The following is a 22,642-nucleotide window of genomic DNA, read 5'->3' on the forward strand; positions in this document are numbered from 1 at the left end:
CCCTCTATGCACCCCCCCCCCCCCCCACATTACAACAGTGACTCCACTGTAAAGCGCTTTGAGACGTCCGGTGGTCGTGAAAGGTGCTATATAAATGCAAGTCTGTCTGTCTTTCTTTCAGGGCACTGCGGTCAATTATAGTATTTCTACCACCAGCTAAGATCAGCTAACCTATTGGGGGGGTTGCACCTGGGGCTGTCGGCTGCCCCGTGCAGCTGCACACTGTCTTTACCAGCTGAATCATCATGAAAGTTCTGGGGTTTTTTTAAATAACGTTTAGCAGACTTGTGGTAGTGTTGGGTTCCTCAGAGCCTATTCAAATGTGTACTGATACAGCGCTGTGGGTTTTCGGGCAGTTTCCATTTCTAAAATGGGTGCTGAACAGCTGCTGTAAATAAAAGTGTTCAAACATGAGCAGATCGGCCAGCAAGTTTGCGTCATAACGGCCCCCAGGTTTTCTGAAGCGGGAACTTCCGGCGCAGACTCGATGGGCCGAATGGCCTCCTTCTGTGCTATACTATTCTATGATTCAGCGACGAGCTGTTGAGTCTTTATCTCCATTTCTACTCAACTATACTTTGTCACGAGAAATATAATCACACAGAGATGCATTTGTTTTGTTACATTGTACATTCCTCAAGAGCCCCAGGTGGGCAGAGGAAACGCTTCAAGGACACCCTCAAAGCCTCCTTGGAAAAAGTGTAACATCCCCACCGACACCTGGGAATCCCTGGCCCAAGACCGCACAAAGTGGAGGGGAAGCATCTGGGAAGGCGCCGAACACTTCGAGTCTCTTCGCCGGGAGCAAGCGGAAGCCAAGCGCAAGGAGCGCACCCCACCCACCCGCCCCTTCAACCACCATCTGCCCCACCTATGACAGAGCCTGTAAGTCCCGCATTGGACTCATCAGTCACCTGCGAGCTCATTTTTAATGTGGAAGCAAGTCATCCTCGGTTCCGAGGGACTGCCGAAGGAGGAGAACATTCCTCAACCAATGCAAGCACGGTGATGAGCCTATACAGTGCTGGGAGCTGTGCGTAAACCCATCTGCAATCAAGGGATGCTCCAGGCCCTTGTACAAAATGCTGGTGTTGGAGTTGCATACTCGTATTTGGAGGGGGAGAGAGAGGGAAAATGCAGTTGTTTGTCCTTTCACAGCGCCGTGCATATACATTTCTAGCAGCGGTTGCTATGCAGTGATTAAGAGCAGGAATCTGGGCTGATTTTTCCCTCCCTAACCTGAGGCCGGTGCCACTAACACTGCCTTAGCTGAGAACAGCTAACTTAACCACAGATTGTGGATTAAACGTGAGACCTTCCTGACCTGTACCACTCAGCTACTCACTAGATAAACCCCCTGAGACATTGGGCGAGCCATAAAAATATAAGAATAAGGAGCAGGAGTAGGCCATATGGCCCTTGAGCCTGCTCCGCCATTCAGTAAGATCGTGGCTGATCTTCGACCTCAACTCCTTTCCTGCCCAATCTCTATATCCCTTGATTCCCCTAGAGTGCAAAAATCTATTGATCTCGGCCTTGAATATACTCAACGACTGAGCATGCACAGCCCTCTGGGGTTAAGAATTCCAAAGATTCACAACCCTCTGAATGAAGAAATTCCTCCTCATCTCGGTCTTAAATGGCCAGTGGCTTATCCTGAGACGACGCCCCCTAGTTCTAGACTCTGTAACCAGGGGAAATAGCCTCTCAGCATCTACTCTGTCATTGCCCTCAGAATCTTATATATTTCAATGAGATCCGCTCTCATTCTTCTAATTCCAGAGAGTATAGGCCCAATCTCCTCATAGGACACCCCTCTCATCCCAGGAAGCTTGTAACAGGGCTGTTAATGTTGTGAAGACGAACACAGTGCAGAAACGATATTGGAATAATGCCTGTAAAGTGTTCTGATCAAGAATAGCAGCATCATTTGATTGGTGTTGTAACGTAATAATGTATGTAACAATGTACTTTACAGCAGATTACCGTGTAGTAATGTAGTATATTAATATGAATGGCGCACGTGATTTAGATTATGTATGAATTGCCCAGAAGCAGGATAGATCATAGTGCAGATCGTAACAGGTGAGTAGTTTTTAAAATGTCATTATGTAGCGCAATATGTAAGTGAATCTTGCTGTATGATCCCTGTGCGTCTGAAAAAGTGAACTGGTATGTAACGTGGAAAACAGACAGGCATGTAATGCAAAAAGCAGATTAATGTGTACACCATGATTATTGGGGCCTTTGGCTTTACTCAGCCGACTATCTCATTGCAGGTTGTCCACTTTACATGACCAACTTGGAGCTGGTGGAGAAGGTAGAGTCGCTGTCCAAACAGGAGCGGGAACTTCTATGCTCGCTGCTGTTTCACGCCCTCAATTGGTTCAGAGAGGTAACAAAACTAGCGTAACGTTATTAGTGAACGGGTCTGGTGTTAGTCTGTAGTGGATTAGAATACTGTTTTTTAAACTCTAAAAGCTCATTCTGTGATGGCCGTGTACGGATTTGATTGCTAATGTGACTCCTTGAATTACAAAGTCAAAATAATCAAGACAATTGCAAGATCTATTCCAGCATAGCTGACCAGTAACGTGTACAGGGAGACAGTCCTATCTGTGGTGTTGTCACTGGTGACGTATTTTTCGATCTGCTTTCCAGGTAGTGAATGCATTCTGTAAGCATCAGGACACTGAGATGAAGGGAAAGGTACTTCTCCGGTTGCAGAACATTACCCAGCTGCAGGTGTTGCTGGAGAAGTGTATAGCAGGTTCGGTTTGGTTTATGCTCTTGTGGCTACGAATGCTTGGCTATTTTACCTGCATGCAGTGTTTAGTTGTGGGTTCAACTCCCACTCCAGAAACTTGAGCACAAAAATCTAGGCTATCACTCCAGTACAGTACTGAGGGAGCGTTGCACTGTCAGACGTGCCGTCTTTCGGATGAGACGTTAAACCGAGGCCCTGTCTGCTCTCTCGGGTGGACATAAAAGATCCCATGGCACTATTTTGAAGAAGAGCAGGGGAGTTATCCCCGGCGTCCTGACCAATATTTAACCCTCAATCAACATATCAAAAACAGATGATCTGGTCATTATCACATTGCTGTTTGTGGGAGCTTGTTGTGCGCAAATTGGCTGCAGCGTTTCCTACATTACAACAGTACTTCATTGGCTGTAAAACGTTTTGGGACGTCCTGAGGTCATGAAAGGTGCTGTATACATACGTCTTCCTTTCTTCCTTTCTTTTTTTCTTGTACAACATGTTGTATGGACATAGTTCTGAACCACTCTTGAGGTTTTTCTGGGTGATTGTGTGTGGCGGGAGTTGGTATTTGTAAGGTGGTGTGAAAGCCATATTTGTACTTGACCTGAAATGAAGAGGTTAATGACGTAGATTTTCTATTACAACACTTAATTTTATTTCTTTCTCCTTTTGAAGTCTCCATACAGCATTTCAGGTGAGACAATGGGGCTACCTGCCTTTAGTCATTCTTCCTGTTTACAGTCCCACCATCTGAGCTTCGGCATGCCGTGTGATCTCAACTTAATGCTGACTAGTACCACATTAAGCATAGTGGGGCTGATTTTGATGTGACTCCTTTTGTTTCCCAAGAGGCAGGCTGAGTGGGCCTGCTGCCCGGTTGATGAAAGTCGTTGGAGGCCCAAACAGTTTTGAATAGTGGACCTTATTACTATGGGGACCTGTGGGGAGCTGCCTGCATATTCAGAGCAGCTCGCCAAGTGGGGGGGGGGGGAAGGGGGGAGGGAAGGTGAGGAGTGGGAAATCCGGCAGCAGAGATGAGCCAGACGAGTTAAGTTAGGCGTGGGTAGGAGACAGCAGAGGGTCGGGCATTCAGCTCCTCCTGGCTCCACAAAGCACTGGCGGGGGGGGTGGGGGACTACCGGTCCTGTTTTTGGAGCAGCCTCCTTAAAGGAACCTCTGGTTAGGCTACTTTACATTGGGTACCAGCATGCACCCCACCCTCCTAGAGACGTTAATTTGACCTCAATTTGCATTGTACATGAGGTCTCTGCCTGTTTCCAGGGAGAGCCTTGGCCACCTGTCTGAATGGACCAAAGGGAATGATGGCGGGAACAGGATGCTGATTTTCGGCACTTTGCCATCTGATTCCCGACCGAAAAGGGGATGAAAATCATCCCAATGTGTGTCTGATATGAACTGGATTGAGTCTGGAAAATTTGGGATTCTTAGCATGGAAGTCTCCTTTTACTATTTTGATCAGTTTGAACTGGATACAAGTTCATGCCTCCGAGTTATAAAAGGGCACGTGTTTTGGAACATGTAACCCTCCAAAGTTAATCTGAAAATGATACCAGTAGAAGCTATTCTTCTTCCTCATTGTAACTCTGCTTATTTTTTATTTTGGTGCTTACAACGCTACCACTGTCCTTGGTGTTCACTCTGAAGGTTCTAACCTACAGCCATTTCCTTTAACATTTCAGCAACCCCTGGATATGTCCCCCCGCTAGCAAATTTTGATTCAGAGATCACTGAGGTTCCTCCAACCGTAGCTCCTGCAGCACCAGCTAAGAAAGGAAAGAAAGGTAATTAAAGCGTGTAAAAGAAAAACTTCTGGTAGTTTGGGGAAAGGGCAGGGAAATGGGACTAAACAGAAAGTTCTTGGGGAGCCAGTACAGCTGTAATGGGCCAAATGGCCTCCCTTACCCATCCTAATTTTATCTCTTCGGATCATGTACCATCTCTGGCCAAGAGGGTGGTCGGCGGTCTGGTCCCAGGGATCAGGCAGTGGCACTCTGTGCCATTGTGACTCCAGTTGACACAGTCTCCGTTTTTCTTCCTCCCCTCCTTCTGTGACCAATAGCATGTTTGGGGAGAGGGGTTAAGTTGGTTCTGAAGTACCTACTCAATTTCCGATGAAAAGTGAGTTTGCCTGCTGGGTCAGCAAGTCTGCCCAGTGAACAGCTGAGCTCTATACAGCAGCAGGAGCCGAAGCTTCGCTCACCAGCTACAGTGAGTTAGGTGACCTCAGCCGAGGTGGCACGAGGGAGAGGAAAAGCAGCCAGGGTTTCTGCGGCTGACCGTTATCCAGTGACTCTCGTGGGAAAAAATGCATATGCAGATGTTGTTGGGGAAATGATCAAACTCTGCTGTGATTCCCCATCTCAGTTGAATGGCCTGCTGGTGCTTACAGATAAGGAATGGCCACTTGGCCAGGGTACAAGTGGGTGGCTGCCTTTGGAACTGATCTTCAGCAGAGTAAGAGGGGAAAAAATGAGCAAAAAAAAAGTACCAATAGACTTATAATAAAATTCCTGGGCATAAGGGTCTAATACCAGTAAATTCAGAGTTATTTGTTTGTTTTTATTTGTATTTTTCCTTGAAGATCAAAAGGGGAAGAAGCAGCAGAAGTCTGGGGGTAACAAGAACTCTACAGACAGCTCTCAGACTGAGGAGCCTGCAGAAGAAAGTCAAGTGCAAGCTGAGAGTACACAAGGGAAGGTACAGTTAACGAGTGCAGGCAGGTGTTTGGCTCGGAGAGCATCCTCTGGCTCTGAACTTAGATTTATAGAATTCATAGAAACTTACAGCACAGAAGGAGGCCATTCGGCCCGTCGTGCCTGTGCCGGCTCTTTGAAAGAGCAGTCGTGCTTAGTCCCACGTCCCCGCTTTTTGTCCGTAACCCTGTAAATTCCTCATCCGCAAGTACCTGTCCAACTCTGTTTTAAAATTATTTTGCTTCACTGGTACCCTGCTACTGTGAAGTAGTGACTCTGCCCACCCCCCCCTTTCTCTCGCTTGTTCTCTCTCTCTCTCTCTCTCTCTCTCTCCCCACTTTCCCTGTTGGTGAGAGCATATGCCTCATTTAGCACCTCTTTACAGTTGGGCAAATTAGCAGGTGAGGGTTTGCGGGTGTGAATCTTTGTCCCGCCATTCCATGGTGCAATGTATTGCTGCATCAGTGCGCATGTATCCACAATCAATGCACTTCCTTGAAATGACTCCCACATGTATTATTTTAATATAATTGTTATAGATCGCATGGAGTGGTTATGTTCTCTTTTGGGACGGGGGAAAGAGTGGCTTTATAGGGCAGTTAACACGGTGGATGTTGGTGGCCAGCAGTGGTCCCTATAAAGCTGCGCTTTGTTCTGCGCAGCCTGTTTCTTTTAATACACGGTCCCTTTAAATTTCTGCGCATGGGAGGTATTTACAATGTAAAAGCCGGTGAGCGGCCTGCGCATGTCCTTTCAGATTACTGCACGCACACGCGCACCTGAGCAGGAACATTGGTGGCCAGTGCTTTATATATCACTGATGATGTCCACGTTGGTTGCAATATAAAACACTGAAAATTAATCAGTGATGATCCACAGTGCACTTTTAGGAAATGTCTGTGTCTGTGTGTGTGCGTGTCTGTGTGTGTGCGTGTCTGTGTGTGTGTGTGTGTCTCTGTGTGTGTGTGTATTCTATAAATATCTAGGTGATGTTTCATGCAATATCGTCATGTATTCTGCAGGAAAACACTGAAGAAGGGAAAGTCTTTGTTAACTTGCCCAATTACAGAGCCTACTTTAGAGAGCTGGATACAGACGTATTTTTTGTCCTACAGTGTGGCCTGGTAACCAAGTCCCTACTGGACACTGAGCTACATACCAAGGTCAGTGTATGGATAGTACTCTTATTGTTTGTCGTCAAAAAAAACTATCTTGCAGTTAAAAAAAGATTCTATCCGCTTTATTCCTTTTTATGGTACAGGTATAACAGTAATATACCGCCACACAGCAAGAAACTATTAAATTTATAATCATGATCCAAACAGTTCAATTGAGATAATTAGCTGTGTAATGTAACACTGTCAGTTTAACCATACTAATAGTGTAAATTAAGTTGCAAAAGTAGTGAATTAAATTGACCAAAAATGGCTGCTAATCCCAAGCTGACTTGTAGGCCAATGTCAGTATTGAGGACCGTCCTGTCTTGTCTTGTAGGTTACTGAGATTGTACAGCTGGGGTCAGCGGAACTCGTGTTTCTTCTGGAGGACCTAGCTCGTAAATTGGACTACATGCTGGTAGCAGCTGCTTTCAAGAAAATGCTCTTCCTAAAGGTACATATGTCATTGAAACTGGAAATGCTCATGATAATAGGAAGTATATATTTTTAAATTATGATAAATTATGTTCTCTGGGTGTGGAAGTACGATATGAGAGTTCACATGCTGTAATCTTTAAGACTAGGCAACAGCCATAAACTGTTTACAATATACGAGCAATATTCTGTACCCTCGGGTGCAGCTTTGCAAATCTTTTCCAAATGTCCCTTGTTCTATTTTTACTTGATACATGAGAAAGACTGAAATGCTGGAGTCGCTCATCTGTTGTTTCATTAGAACTAATTAACTGTTTGAACTTGACTTCTTCTACGTTGCACATTGGCTGTTTCAATTAAAGGTGGCTCAATACCAAAACACATTGCTGTACTAATGCCATGGGCTGGATTTTCATTGAGGAGGCGTGTAGGAGGCAGGACTACAACTTTTGGGGTTGTAGTCCCGCCTCCATCGAGTTGTGGCCAACCCACGCGATTTTCACTTGATTGACCTTGTTGAGCCCGCCCAGCGGGCTCAGCAGGCCAATTAAGGGCCACCCAACAACAGGTGACGTCACAGATTGACATTTCATCTGTCAAAAGCTTTTGACAGATGAAATATCAGCGTTTCACAGCTGTTTGAAGCTGTCAAACACTGACAATCTGTACTCTTAAGTTAATTCCTTCCTCTCAGGCTGATTTAGAGATCTCTCCAGAACAGAAAGCTGAATGCTGCAACTTTTGACAGCTGGCGGCCATTCTGCTTTCTGTGCCGGTGAGATGAGGGACTCCCGAGACCTGAAGGAAGGAAGGCTGTAAAGGTAAGTAAATGTAAGTAAAACCTCTTTAAACACTGTACACACACCAAACACACTTACCTCTGAACTCATGCACCCATCACTCACCTGAACACCGGACACCTCGAACCTTCCAAGTCCTTCAGCCCGACGGCCCGCCTCGCTAACTTGGCGTGGTTTGGAGCCGTCGGGAATCCCACACTTCAGCAATAAAAATAGGGATTAGGCTAAAAACTGCCTGTTAACTACCTGTTAACAGGCAGTTAATTGGCACTAATCCCCTTCCCGCCTTGGGGGCGGGGTGGGTTCGTGCCCCCCCCCCCCCCCCCCCGATTTCGAGATTTTAATCCCCCACATGCCTCCAATCCCGCCTCCACGGCCCAAAGAAAATCCTGCCCCATGTGTCTGTGAGAGAACATAGGTTCATCTGAATATTTCCCACATGATAACATCCTGATCTCAGTCAGGCTGTTGCTGGGGGAGGGAGGGAGGGAGGTAGAAGATGGTTCCTGGCAGAGTGAGGCACTTATTCTTGGGGAGGCCAGAAAACCAGAAGCGGAAAGCAGCCAACTCACGTGGCAGCCTGGGCACAGGTTGCCTGCATCTCTCAGTTGTTGAATTACTTAATATAGCAAGAAGGGAAGAAAATATAGATAACATTAAAAATAGCTTTAAAAATGGAAGGAAGTGGAAAAAAAGGAAGATCTTTCTTAACATTGCAGCAAAAAGATCCCGAACACACACACACATAGTTTTAGTCACTAATCCTTCTTTGAAACTCTCCACCTAAGTTACTTTTACTTGCTACATGAGAAAGACTGAAATGCTGTAGTCCTCAACTGTTGTTTCATTAGACTTCTCCCTTTTTTAAAACTGCCTCTTCAACCAAGTAAGGAGCTCCAATATATTCCCTTGTGTGAGGAAGGTTATAAAAAATCCAAGCTACTCTGTTGTCTGTTTTCACTGTAGCAATTCAGAGACCTGAGCAACAAAATCAAGGCTGACACTCCAGTGCAGTACTGAGGGAGTGCCCTGAATTCAGAAATCTGACTGACAACCAAAAACTCCCATTCCTACTGGGGGAGGAGAGAAGCTGTGTAACACTGGCGGCACACTATGTTACAGCTTGCCATGAACAGAGGGACAACCAGTAAACTAAGACAAGAGTACATATAAACAAGGCGAAAATATATTTATAAACTCAGGGATATACCTGTTTATACACTGTATGAATGGAACCGCGTTTATGTGTTCAACCATAAATGTATTTTGATGCTTTGGCAACATAAGAGGTACCTTATCATGCCAATAAAGCGATTTGTATTGTATTGTATTATTGTATTGAGTGGAGCGCTGCACTGTCAGAGGTGCCATCTTTCAGATGAGACGTTAAACCGAGAGGACATCTGTCCTCTCAGGTGGAGGTAAAAGATTCCATGACACCAATGTTCCCTCTTTTATTAAAAAAAAAACTTTGTGCGTGGTATATTAGAGGGAACCGCTCGTGAGCGGCTGTGCGGTACCTTCCCGCTTGCTGCGTGTCCGCGCACGTGTGCAGCTCAGAAGGATCATTGCATGGCACTATTTCGAAGAAGAGCAGGGGAGTCCTTCTCGGTGTCCTGGCCAATATTTATTCCTTAACCAACATCACTTAAAAAGAAAAACACCATTATCTGGCCATTATCACATGGCTGTTTGTGTGACCTTGTAATGCCCAAATTGGCTGCCTCATTTCCTACATTACAACAGTGACTACATTTCAAAAGTACTTAATTGACTGTAAAGGGTTTTGGGACGTCCCGAGGTTGTGAAAGGCGCTTTACAAAGGACTTTGTCTTTCAATGTGTTTGTATTGTCTTCTATCTTTACTGTAATGTGATGGCTGCATTGTGAATAAATGAGGGTTAAATTCTGAAAATCTTTAGAAGCACGTTGTACTATTTCCTCCTCTTCATGCAGGTTAAAGGAGATCGGGATGTTGGATTTTCGCATTTGCGCCAAATGACTCCCCAAGAACTCGCTCGGTTTGCTGTAGAGTTGCTCAATCCCTTGTGTAACCACCTTGAAAATACCCACAATTACTTTCAGGTAAAGGCTGGTGTCTGCTGAGACATAATTAGCCAGGGCAATGCAAGGAGATGTTGAAATTTGTATGAGCTAGCTCATGAACCCTGAAGGCAGGTGGGTTACAATTCTTTCTAAATCGGGAGTTGTTTATTCCTGATCAATAAGATATAGGATTTCTCTTCAAAACATAAAATAAAGGTTTCATTTAAAAGGATAAGATGTGGGTTTGCTCCTGTGATTCTCCCATGTGATGTTTTCCAATCTCCGTTGTGTTGTTGTGGTAAGGGACTGAGCAGAGGAAGACACAGCCCCACAGGAAAGGATGGAAAATTGAAGGGTTAGTTGCCATAAATTGTTCGTGTAGATTATGGTAGCTATTTATAGAAACCTCTGGCAAGGACTCCAGCACGTACTTGTGACTGGGATTTTTTTTATTCGTTCATGGGATGTGGGCGTCGCTGGCAAGGCCAGCATTTATTGCCCATCCCTAATTGCCCTTGAGAAGGTGGTGGTGAGCCGCCGCCTTGAACCGCTGCATTCCGTGTGGTGAAGGTACTCCCACAGTGATACTTCTTTGTAGCAGTTTGGTACAACTGAGTGGCTTGCTAGGCCATTTCAGAGGGCAGTTAAGAGTCAACCACACTGCTGTGGGTCTGGAGTCACATATAGGCCAGACCAGGTAAGGGTGGCAGATTTCCTTCCACATTAGTGAACCAGATGGGTTTTTACGACAATCCGGTAGTTTCATGGTCACCATTACTGATACTAGTTTTTTATTCCAGATTTATTTAATTAACTGAATTTAAATTCCCCAGCTGCCATGGTGGGATTTGACTTATGTCTCCGGATCATTAGTCCAGGCCTCTGGATTACTAGTCCAGTAACGCAACCACTATGCTACCGTACAGTGAGGGACATCAGGGAAGAATGGAGTAAAAAAAAAAATTAAACCTCAAAATGCAATTGAGACAATACTCCACTGATGGCTCATTGGGTATTCGCACCACATGGTGTGTGTAAGCGAGGAAAATCTGGATGGTAAAACAGAACTAACAGACTCGGGTGTTACCCAGATCAATAGTTTTATTACGAGTGCACACGGGAGAACTACCTCAGCTACCCTTAGCTAGAGGCATCGTTCTCGGAGGAAAAGTGACAATACAGCTTAGTTTATACAGTTTATTAGACAACACCCACTTATTACTAATGGGGTGTATACATGGGAATATTGATACTTCATTGATTTACATGGTTAATCAATCAACTACTAAGCCTGTCCTTCAAACTCGAGTACCCCCTGAATACGTCAGTGAGAGGCTGATGGGCTGCAAAGGCTTCATTCTAACTTCGCATTCATGAGCTTATCTCTTATTTTTGTTATCAAAATAGGGAGGCAGGCATCTTCAGCAAGACATGGCCTCGCTGAACAAAGCCCTAGTCAAAAGGGCCAGCTGACTATTCTCCAAGACCTGTCTGCAAAGGCCTCATCAGTGTGCCTTTGTACCCTTATCTCTTTCAAGAGGCCTCCTCCAAACATGTACTCGGAGTAATTTACGAGCGGAGCTTTGGAATGTCCTTGGTCATCTAAATCTATTTGTTAGTTTAAAAAGGGTTAATATAGCCAAGTATCCCATGGTGCTTTGCGTTTGTTTTCCAGCTAACAAGACTAAATGGTACCTTTCAGACAGTTTTATACCGGTCGAATATTGAGAACCCCTTTATATCCCTTAAACCAAATTTTATCCTAAGTGTGGTACCGAAATGTGTATTCCAAGAAAGTCCAAGATTAATTTCTTACTCTCTGCTGAGTTACCTGATCTCAGCCTGGTGACCACTCAGGCACTGCAATTGATCTCTATACCTGTGGGCTCGGCACAGGAAAAATCAGACAGATTTCCGATCTTGATTGCAATCCTTTTTGGACAACACACATATGGATGTTGGGTTAGGACACAATCAGGCTATGATGAGGTCCCCAATGTTAAACCACCATCTGACAATCACTAATATAATAGCAAAATACTGCGGATGCTGGAAATCTGAAATAACAACAGAAAATGCTGGATGCTGCCTGGCCTGCTGAGTATTTCCAGCATTTTCTGTTGTTATATCTGACAATCACTGTCGGGGCTCACACATGAAGCACAACTACTTGAGTCAGGGTTGGTGGAATGCTACCCCAGCATGCATTACCACCTTCAAGAGATGAAGGGCGAAAGCTGGGGGTTCTTGTAATCCAAGACCATCTCTGAGCCAAATAGGAATGTGCTCGCTTGACCCTCTCTGTGCCACTTTCTAACCGTGCGCGAGGTAGTGTATGAAAGTGCCGCTGTGGGAAGAATCTGCTTGCGCCTTCTGCAAAACCTAAGAGTGAAAATTTACCAAGTTAGGAATCGCGAGGCCTAACCCACGCAGGAATTAATGTATGTTACCTGGAATTAACTTAATCTTAATGAAACTTCAGTGAATATTTAGAATGACGAAGCCCTTATTTTAGATTTGTGGACTGTGTTGGTGAAGACTGACCGCTTTCCTTTGTAAATAGTCGCTTTTTTTTGTGTACAGGTGATGATGGCTGAGAACAATGGTGTGGTGGATGTTCTGGGAGCAAATGTAAAAGAACATCAGCGGATGGCTGCATGCTATCAGTTACTTCTTCAGATCTTGAACACGCTCTTTGCTTGGTAGGTACAGAGTCTGCTATAGTGGAAGATGGGTAGAGGCTAATTGAAAAGAATTGATGAGTTGCACTGTGTGAGTGAAATAAACGGCTCTTTTGGAGATGTTTAATAAAATCAAGTAAAGGCTGGTGTTACTTCCAGCATGTGTTCCGTTCATGGGCACAGTAATGTGTTCAGAAAGACGGGCTGTGGATTCATTTTCAAAGTTAGCACCTTCATTGGGATCAGATTTATGGAGCTGTGATTGCTGGAAGTGAGCACATGCTGCCTTTAATGATCATCCCAGTACTTTGGGTGCTTTAGTTGCCATGCTTATGGCCGGCTTGCTTGGTTCTGGAGTTGAGGCATGGGCATGAGGAAGCTGTGGTCACCAGGGTGATCAGCTGTTAGATCAGTTGTTCAAGCACCAACTGGACCTTGCCAGCAGAACAGCATAACCAAATGGTGGCAAATTCCATTATCTGCTGGGGTGTCTTTTTCATTATGGCAGAAATCAAGGTTCCACCGTACTCTAGCAACACCTCTGAGAGACACACACACACACACACACACACACACACACATCCCTCAGTACAGCAGATAAAAATAACATCTGTACTACAGGAAACTTCGCGATATCCGGCACCGATGGGGTGATGGCGTGATGCCGATCTGTGAAAACTTCCGGACAGACCAGCGCTAATGTTGAAGGATACAGAGGTTTTCATCTCCGTATCTGACAACAAACACTGTGTTGCTTAGCAACAGCTTGTAAACTGTCGGCCCGTACCTTGGAAGCGTCTCTGTAGCTTAGCAACAGCTTCAGAGAGGCTTTCCAGAGACTGACTGTTTTTAAAAAAAAAAAAAAAAAAATGCTAGGAGAAGAAAAAAAAAGAAGAAAAACCTAACAAAACGGCTGCTGATTTCTGCCGTTAGATCGAGGTTTCCGGCCATACAACCTCCGGATAAACCAAAGTTTCCTGTAAATTGGGAAAGGAGAGGTGAAGAGAAGATGGAGTTTCTACGATTCGGTGGTGGCAAAATAAAACAATTGATTTCTCACTGGGATAGAATTAGGAGCGGGAGACTTTACTGGTACAGTAACTGAGTTGGTGTTTTTCTTTTTAACATACAGGTGTGGATTTGCCCAGCATGAAAACCGTAAGCTACTGAAGGTAGCCCTTGGTGTCCTGGCCAACAGACTCAAAGCAGGAGATGGTGAATTGGAACTGGAGGAGCTCTTCAGGTATTATGAGGAACTTTTCATTGCTATGACCGTAGTGTAAAGACATGAGTTCTGTTGACTGAAATTGGGGCCAAAAAGATAATTCAAGTTCAGGCTTGACAAACAAAGGCTTTAAGAAGAAAATGGCGCCTTTTTTTTTATTCATTCGTGGAACATGGGCGTCACTGGCAAGGCCAGCATTTATTGCCCTCCATCCACCCCTGGATGTTCTTTTTCCTGTTCATTTTTGTATATTATAACATCTACAACTTGCAATTGATACAGCCCCTTTAACGTAGAAAAATGTTCCAAGGTGCTTCACAGAGGTGCAATCAGATAAAAATCGACGGCAAGACTGAGAAGATGATCTTAGATGGGAGAAAGCTGTGGGTTTCAAGGGGGGGCTTTAAAGGAGGAGAGAGAGGTGGAGAGGTTTAGGGAGGAAATTCCAAAGCGTGGGGCCTAGATGACTGAAGGCATGGCCAGCAATGAAGGGGGGGGAATGCACGAAAGGCCAGAGTCAGAGGAATGGAGAGTACGCTGGGGTGTTATATGGCTGGAGGAGGTTAGAGATGGGGAGGCGCAAGGCCATGAAGGGATTGAAATACAAGGATGAAAATTTAAAATTCTGAGTCATTGGTGGACTGGGAGCCAATGTATGTCAACAAGGTGGAGGAGTGATGGGTGAGCAGGACACGGGCAGTTTTTGACTTGTGTAGGGGTGATTCCACAGTCTGGCACACTAAGGAAGTGCATCTGAGGAATCGTAGGTATGCAGCCACGATTTTCCATCAATTAATTTCTGGCAATGCACACCCTGTGAGTACTGCTCCTAGTTGGCATCGCCAGATTGCGGAATCACATTTTGTTTTTTTCTCTTCTCTCCCCATGCTGCCGTCTATTTCTGACCATTAGGTCAGGCAAATAACTTGTGCCCATGTCTCTGCTGGTGCTGATATTGAGCCAGACATTGGTAGAGTTAGTAATATAGTAACGGTTTCAGGCAGGAGAAGACCATTGGTCTATCTCATTCCCCCTATCCACAGGATTCCCTTGGTGCGTTTCTAATCACTCTGAATCTCAACGTTGACAAGAAGCTGTTTTGTTCCTTCTTGTAACCCATTAAGGTTTCTTGTTCCACCGCCGGTAATCTGTACGGTAGTGCAGCGGTTATGTTACTGGACTAATAATCCAGAGATCGTGAGTTCAAATCACACCATGGCAGGTTGAGAATTTCAATTCAGCTCAAAAAAATCTGGAAATAAAAAGCTGTTGTCCGTAAAAGTGTCAATGAAAGTGTCGGAAAAGTGCCATTAAAACCCTACTGGTTAACTCATTTATTTAGGGGAAGAAACCAGCCACCCTTACCCAGTCTGGCTTATATGCGAGTCCAATCCCACACCAACGTGGTTGACTCTTACCTGCCCTCCTGAAGTGGCCCAGCAAGTCACTCAGTTGTATCAAACCAGTACCAGCGGTTCAAGAAGGTGGTCCACCACCAGCTTCTCAGGACAACTCGGGATGGGCAATAAGTGCTAACCTTGCCAGCGACACCCACATCCCAAGAATGAATAAATAAAACAAAACTTACCACCCTCTTAGTAAAATCTTTCATTTGTAAATTTGGCCTTTCGTGCTTAAATTTTGTACACGGCAGAAAAGCTTACTAACTTATCCAAAACTTTTATAATTTGAAACACTTCTGTCGTGTGTCCTCTCAGTCTATTCGAGAGAGAAAAGTCCCAGGGCAGTCAATCTTTCCTCATGTGTCATTCCCTTAAGTTCTGGGATCAACTGTATAGCGCTTCTCTGTACCCGCTCCAATAATTGATTGTTCTTTTTGAAATAGGGAGACCGAATCTGCACACACAGGACTCCAAATGTGGCCGCAGCAGGGCCAACTACAGTTTTAAACTGACCTCTCTAGACTTGTACATTATTCCCTATTGCTATGCATCCCAACATTCTCTTTGCTTTGTTAACAGCCTGGGAGGATTTTTAATTGAATTTGTGCACGTTAATAGTCATCATTTGCCACTGCTCCCAATTTGGTATCGTTTGCAAATTTGACATAAATTTTAATCATTTTCTTTGCCACAGCGGCCCAGCAGCGATCAATAACTCTTGCTGTTTGGGGGGTAAAACCCAGAATAAATCTAATTTAAAAGAAACAAAAAAGACTTTCTACAACTGACTCAGTTTTAAAATGTTTTTATTTTCCCCTTCAATGATATTTTCTCCCCATCCTTCCAGCGCTCTCTCTGCACCACATGCAAAAGCTTCTATTAACCTGGCTGTAAGGGGGTGCATTAGAGATTACTGACTTTCCCTTTCCCTCTAATTATATTTTAACCTTTGCTCCCTCACCAGTGCTGTTCTCTTAATTTCACTTTTAAAATGTTGAACATTGGAATTTTTTGCAGGTAACAAAGCAAGCAAAATCTACATTATTTAGTCCGCTTCGGAAATTCGGTCTCGTGCAGCTAACGAAATATCATCTCTATCCCTGCAGGCAGACCTTCCGATACCTGCAGAACTTCCACAGCAGCATTCCCCGCTGCGCCTCTGCCGTGACTCTTACCCAGCTTCTTATTGTCATAGCAGCGAGATCTCCAGACAACCAGTACAAGGAGAAAATAGGTTTGTTCCGTCTTTGGCGTCATGTTTATAATTTGGGTTGGGGAGGCGGGAGAGCGCTAGATTGTAGGGTAATAAAGGAAGAAGGCGCAGCTGGAACCTTAAGTATTTTCCCACCACGAACAGTCTCCGAGAGACCTGTTCCACTGCCAACGTTGCTTTGAAATTGTGAGTCCAGTCGGATGGGGGAATGACTGTCCCTCAGTTTCTTTTGGTAAGGGGCTGGTTCCTTCACGACTGTTTATCTCGGCTCATTTATGCAGCATGAGCTCAAGTTTGTATGCTGCCACTTCGCAGTGCAATAACAGCAGCAGCTTGCATTTATATAGCGCCTTTAACGTAGTAAAACGTCCCAAGGTGCTTCACAGGAGCACTATCAAGCAAAAATTTGACACCGAGCCACATAAGAAGATATTAGGACAGATGACCAAAAGAAGTAGGTTTTGAGGAGAGAGAAGCGGAGAGGTTTAGGGAGTGAATTCCAGAGCTTTGGGCCCAGGCAGCTGAAAGCACGGCCACCAATAGATGAGCGATTAAAATAGGGGGATGCGCAAGAGGCCAAGAATTGGAGGAGCGCAGAGATCTCAGAAGGTTGTAGAGCTGGAGGAGGTTACAGAGATAGGGCAGAGCGTTGCTTCTTCAACTAATTTCTGAGTGGTCCCCTCTCCGTGAGGCCACGTATATCCTGCATTTTATGGGGCTGACGGTGTTACAAATGTACAGCGAGGATGTGATTTACGCAGCACCCACTTCCTAACGTTCCCTTCTGTTGCTTTGAGGCCTGTTCTGATCAGAACTTCCCTGTCTCTGAGATTGCATTTAAATTTTTTTTTAACCTGTAGCAAGTTACATACTTAACGAAATTTATTTTGAATTGGTGATATGTATATCTACATTGTAAAAATGGTTGTAGTGATTGCTCTCAGTTTTCTCCTTTCAGCATCAATAGCACGAGGCTTCTTGTGCCAATCCTGGGTTCTGCCCAGTGGGGATAAACAGAAAGGCAATCGATACAATGAAACTCTGCAAACCCTCCTATGGTAAGTACAACCAGTAATCAAATGAATTGCCTGGGATGAAGATGGACCTCTTTTTGTCTGTCTCTGAAGGCAAGCCCATATTAGTGCATACGAGGTAAACGTTAAGTTTGATGATGGCTCTTTTAGTAGAAAAGCTTAGCTGAAGTACACTCTGATACCAGCTGCTAGGGCACGCGTGAGAGTGCCCAACCTCCTTACTTGCCTGGCCTCTGGTTGGTCCTGCAGTGAAACTGTTATATGAGATCAGAAAATTAGTGTTGCTGTCTCTGGTGCACACTCAGGTCCAACCAATCTACAGCATCCTGGGGCTCCAATATATTGTGGCAGCTTGTGGTGCAGTTTGTTTACCATCAGCTAAGAAGTCCCAAATACACATTTTTATCCCCACTCCCTTTCTCTTATTTTTTTTATTTCCCCCTTTCAACTTGATCTTGCAGAGATTAGGAGCTTAATATATATAGCTGGTTACAAGATAGAACCACATTCTACTACCCTTCAGCCCAGAATGTTCATACACCAATGCACTGTGGCTCTGAATCTGTGTGATGTCTTTTTGGGCATGTAGGATACCTTTGGGAGCAGTGAGCTGGTTTATATATAGATACTCTGTTTAAATAAACCTATTTTTTGCCTGAAACGTTCATTCAGACTATGTATAAACATGCTCTGCCTGCTTTTCGCTATGTGGCAGCTATATACGTTCCAAAGCAAATAGGAAATTTTGGATTCTGAATTGCTCCATATCACTCTCCTCACTAATTTCCTTTTAAATAGCGGCATTAACAGGCCTAGAGAAAGTTGTTTGCGTTCCCTGTTTTACAAGAAAATGTTGTGTGGGGGGGGGAATAGAATAAAACAAATGTTGGCAAATTATGTGAAGTATTGCTATGTTGGGTAACCCAGCATCAACTGAACGTTCAGCAATCTGATGGCTAATTTTTGTTTTTACCTGGTTTGCAGTATTTACCTGAAGCACACAGATGACGTGTTGAAATCTGTAGAGGAAATCGCTGGTGTGGGTGTTCCCGAGCTATTGAACTCGACCAAGGATGGCAGCTCGGTCACATTTCCAACATTGACCAGGTGTGAATGGAGTTTTGCTTCTACCAACAATAGCACTTCTGAAATAACAACAGAAAACGCTGGAAAAGTTCAGCAGGCCAGGCACCATCCGTGGCGAGAGAAACAGAGTTAACGTTTCAGGTCGAAACCCTTCTTCAGAACTGAGGAAAAAAAAGACAGGAAATGAAACATTAAAAGGCCAGTTTGGGGGCTGGGAAATGGGGGAGAGGATGAAAGAACAAAAGGGAAGGTCTGGGAGAGGTGAAGAGACATTAAGAGATATTCAAGGCGAGACGAGATGGTAATAGGACAGGTAAAGAGACAAAAGACGGCTCGAGATGAAGTGTGAAATGCGCTGGCAGAGTGAGAGCTGCCATGTGGGAGAGAGAAAAAGGAAAAGGTACAAACCAAAGGTGTGGATAAAAAATATATATAAAAAATATACTTCTGAAGTTATGGCGTAACCATTAGTTAAAATCGCACAATTCAGCTCACTGATGTCGCAGTGGCTGAATGCCCCCACCTACCTAGTCTGTGCTGTGTTCACGATCGCAGCTGGGTGGGATGGTGGGGTGCTGCAATTGGCCTCCATGCTCTTAAGTATGTGAAGGGATGAGAATATTCTTGCTTCGATCATTGTCCAGTGTTGCCTGCTGGAAAGTGTGCAGATGCCTGCTGAGGACAGAATCAATGTCAGCATACCGACACTCACTGTCTCCGATCTCACCTGGTTGAAGCACCGAAGAGCTAACGATGCTTGTGAAACTACCTCTTTTTATCAGTCAACATCTTAAGGAGAAAATAGGGGAGGGGGATATCAAATCCTACAAGCAAAGGGGGACCCCAGAGGAGGCGACAGAGTTTTGAGCAGAAGAATGGTAGAACTTGAGCTCTCATTGGCCATTCCCAGCACCCTATGGGGGGAAAAATTGGGTCGCGCCCCCTTTGGGGCGCTAACTTCGCTAGGGCGCTACTTTTAGCGCCCTGAAAATGTTAGTGCCCCCACGCCAGAAGTTGAATGGTAACGCCCCAAGCAGGAGGCGGGGCGCTACTGGAAGCGCTCCCACTCCCTCTTGGGGCGCTACTATTCAATATCGCAGCTCCACGCGTGTCGGTACGTTGTGCTATGGTACTACAGGCCTCCCCTTATTAAAAAGGAGGGGCCTAGCGCAGCGCGCACCGGGACCCTGCTGGACCAGCGGGGAGCGGGGTGCCGGCAAAAGAGCCCGGCGCTCTAGAGGAGTGCCGGGCTAAACGATCGTGGCCGGCACCCCACAGGAAGAGGTGAAAGGGGCAGGTGCTGGCAGGCGGCCCAAAAAAAATGGCCGCCCGGCACCTGCCCTTTAATTTGCGCTGCCCTGGCCGCAAGCACGGCACTGTGACCCTGTCGGACATAGCGTCTGGCGGTGGATCAGGGGATCGCGAGCGAAGTTTGCGAGTGGGACACTGTGCCGTGGGGCGCAACCGGCTAACGCAGCCACGAACCTCCCGCTGAATTCCGCGGGAGGCGTTAGCGGCACCGCGCCGGGGCGCTACATTCTTTGTGCCGGGGGCGCTAACGGGAGACGCAAAGCAACCCAATTTTTTCCCCTATGTTTCTAAGTTGTGAATTATCTGGAGAATTGCCACGGTGAAGGTTTGTTGACTGGTGTGGAGTGACCTGGGAATAAGTTGCTTGCCTGTCCACATTCTCAGTGAGGGAATACTGGCATAGGAACTGGAGAAGACTAGCAATACGATGACCTAAACTTAGAGGGAGTGCAACAAAGGTTCACTGGACAGATTCCTGGGATGGTGGGATTGTCCTATGAGGAGAGATTGAGTAGACTAGGCCTATATTCTCTAGAGTTTAGAAGAATGAGAGGTGATATCATTGAAACGTATAAAATTCTTAAGGGGCTTGACAGTGTAGATACAGGGAGGATGTTTCCCCTGGCTGGGGAGTCTAGAACTAGAGGTCACAGTTTCAGAATAAGAGGTCAGCCGTTTAGGACTGAGATGAGGAGAAATGTCTTCACTCAGAGGATTGTGAATCTTTGGAATTCTCTACCTCCGAGGACCGTGGAGGCTCAGTCGATGAGTATATTCAAGACAGAGCGATAGATTTTTGGATACTAAGTGCAACAAGGGATATCGGGATAGGGCAGGAAGGTGGAGTTGAAGTAGAAGATCAGCCATGATCTTATTGAACAGCGGAGCAGGTTCAAATGGCCGAATGGACTAAACCTGCTCCTATTTCTTATGTTCTTATTTGGCTTGAATTGCACAAGCTAATAGCCAATCACAGTAGCATTGGTGGTCATGGAGAAGTATGCACCTGAGACCATCTAGCCCTCCCAAGTGGAAGAGCATGAATAGCGGTAGGCCATAAGCAACGGATTTAATAGAATTTGCTGTTAGTATGGGGGTTCATTTTAATTGTGCTTAAATCTGGGTGCATTGGAGCTGAATTGAGCTGTGCCATCCAATGGCAGGAAACTGATGTGTGCCCACGGTCTCCTGCAGTGAGTACCCAATCTCACTGGCCACTAAGAGATATCGAGTGGAATACAAGCATTCAGTGACAGAAATGGAAAGAAAATTGGAGAATGAGTCATCCCAAGGCCACTGTCATTGTGGCCACATATTGAGCACCATCAGGAAGGCACTGGGTTCAGTCTGCCACACTTTTCAGTCAGTGTTTGGTGCGAAAAGACATCAAGGTGAAGAAGGGGATTGAGGTTAGGAAAACTTGGAAAAACAGTGAAATAAATTGCTTACTTTCTCTACTGCCCTGGCCAATATTTATCCTTCAACCAACATCACAAAAACAGATTATCTGGTCATTATCGCATTGCTGTTTGTGGGAGCTTGCTGTGCGCAAAATGGCTGCCGCGTTTCCCACATTACAACAGTGACTGCACGTCAAAAAGTACTTCATTGACTGTAAAGCGCTTTGAGACGTCCGGTGGTCGTGAAAGGCGCTATATAAATGCAAGTCTTTTTCTTTTTACAGGCAAACTTTCCTGGTCTTCTACCGGGTGATGATGAGGGAACTGGACAAGTCGGTAAAGGATATTCCGGCTGGCATGCAGTCCGATTCAGCTGAGGTAATGCAGACCATGTTGGTCTCTTGACATTTCACCATCTTGCAGCACTTCAGTTCTACTCATGCGGAACGAAACCTGTCACCAGAAGCAAAATGGCAAAATTCGAATAAAAGAACATCAATTGGATCATCCTTTAAGGATTTAATACATTTAAGGTTGACTTGGCATTCACAAACAGTCCAGGAATAGTGTGTGTCATGGAGGGGACATCAAGGGGAGGGGGAGAAACATTTTTATTTGTAAACTTTTTTTTTGATTGGTACTCTGGAGGAGGCAGGATCAGGCCCATATGTGCTTGCCTCCTTTTTTTTGTCTGATTTCATCCCCATGATATTGACAATTGAATCATTATGCAACCTGTTTATACAAAGGTTTGGAATGATGTACAGTAATATTTAGAGCAGAAATACGGGCACTCAACGGGTACAACAGAAAACTACATTGGTGAAGGCATGTACTGCCATTCACAAGCAAGAGGCTGTGATCAGGGGTTATAGAAACATAAGATAGGAGCAGGAGTAGGTCATTCGGCCCCTCGAGCCCGCTCCGCCATTTAATGAGATCATGGCTGATCATCCAAATTCAGTACCCTGTCCCTGCTTTCTCCCCATACCCCTTGATCCCTTTAGTCTCAAGAAATATATCCAACTCCTTCTTGAATATATTTAATGAATTGGCCTCAACTGCCCTGTGTGGCAGAGAATTCCACAGGTTCACCACTCTCTGGGTGAAGAAATTCCTCCTCATCTCAGTCCTAAATGGCTTACCCCTTATCCTTAGACTGTGACCCCTGGTTCTGGACTCTCCCTCCTGCATCTAGTCTGTCTAGTCCTGTTAGAATTTTATAAGTTTCAATGAGATCCCCTCTCATTCTTCTAAACTCTAGCGAATATAAGCCTAATCGACCCAATCTCTCCTCAAACGTCATTCCTGCCATCCCGGGTATCAGTCTGGTGAATCTTCGCTGCACTCCCTCCGTGGCAAGAACATCCTTC

At 45.2% G+C, this 22,642-nt stretch overlaps 1 protein-coding gene across 1 annotated transcript in view; it reads left to right on the forward strand.

Moving 5' to 3' along the window:
• The window catches only part of fancd2 (FA complementation group D2), a 129,472-nt gene that overhangs the window by 84,327 nt on the left and 22,503 nt on the right, over nt 1-22,642 (forward strand). The window contains exons 24-36 of the mRNA XM_086002033.1: nt 2,280-2,395; nt 2,662-2,770; nt 4,465-4,566; nt 5,367-5,482; nt 6,501-6,641; nt 6,973-7,089; nt 9,827-9,955; nt 12,500-12,618; nt 13,730-13,840; nt 16,332-16,459; nt 17,397-17,496; nt 18,457-18,579; nt 21,554-21,647. Of these exons, the coding sequence (XP_085858159.1) occupies nt 2,280-2,395; nt 2,662-2,770; nt 4,465-4,566; nt 5,367-5,482; nt 6,501-6,641; nt 6,973-7,089; nt 9,827-9,955; nt 12,500-12,618; nt 13,730-13,840; nt 16,332-16,459; nt 17,397-17,496; nt 18,457-18,579; nt 21,554-21,647 (1,505 nt within the window). The remainder of the gene's footprint in view (nt 1-2,279; nt 2,396-2,661; nt 2,771-4,464; nt 4,567-5,366; nt 5,483-6,500; nt 6,642-6,972; nt 7,090-9,826; nt 9,956-12,499; nt 12,619-13,729; nt 13,841-16,331; nt 16,460-17,396; nt 17,497-18,456; nt 18,580-21,553; nt 21,648-22,642) is intronic.

The sequence above is a fragment of the Somniosus microcephalus genome, chromosome 11, assembly GCF_052327205.1.
Source record: "Somniosus microcephalus isolate GS21.2 chromosome 11, FLI_Smic_1.0, whole genome shotgun sequence".
Taxonomy (NCBI): domain Eukaryota; kingdom Metazoa; phylum Chordata; class Chondrichthyes; order Squaliformes; family Somniosidae; genus Somniosus; species Somniosus microcephalus.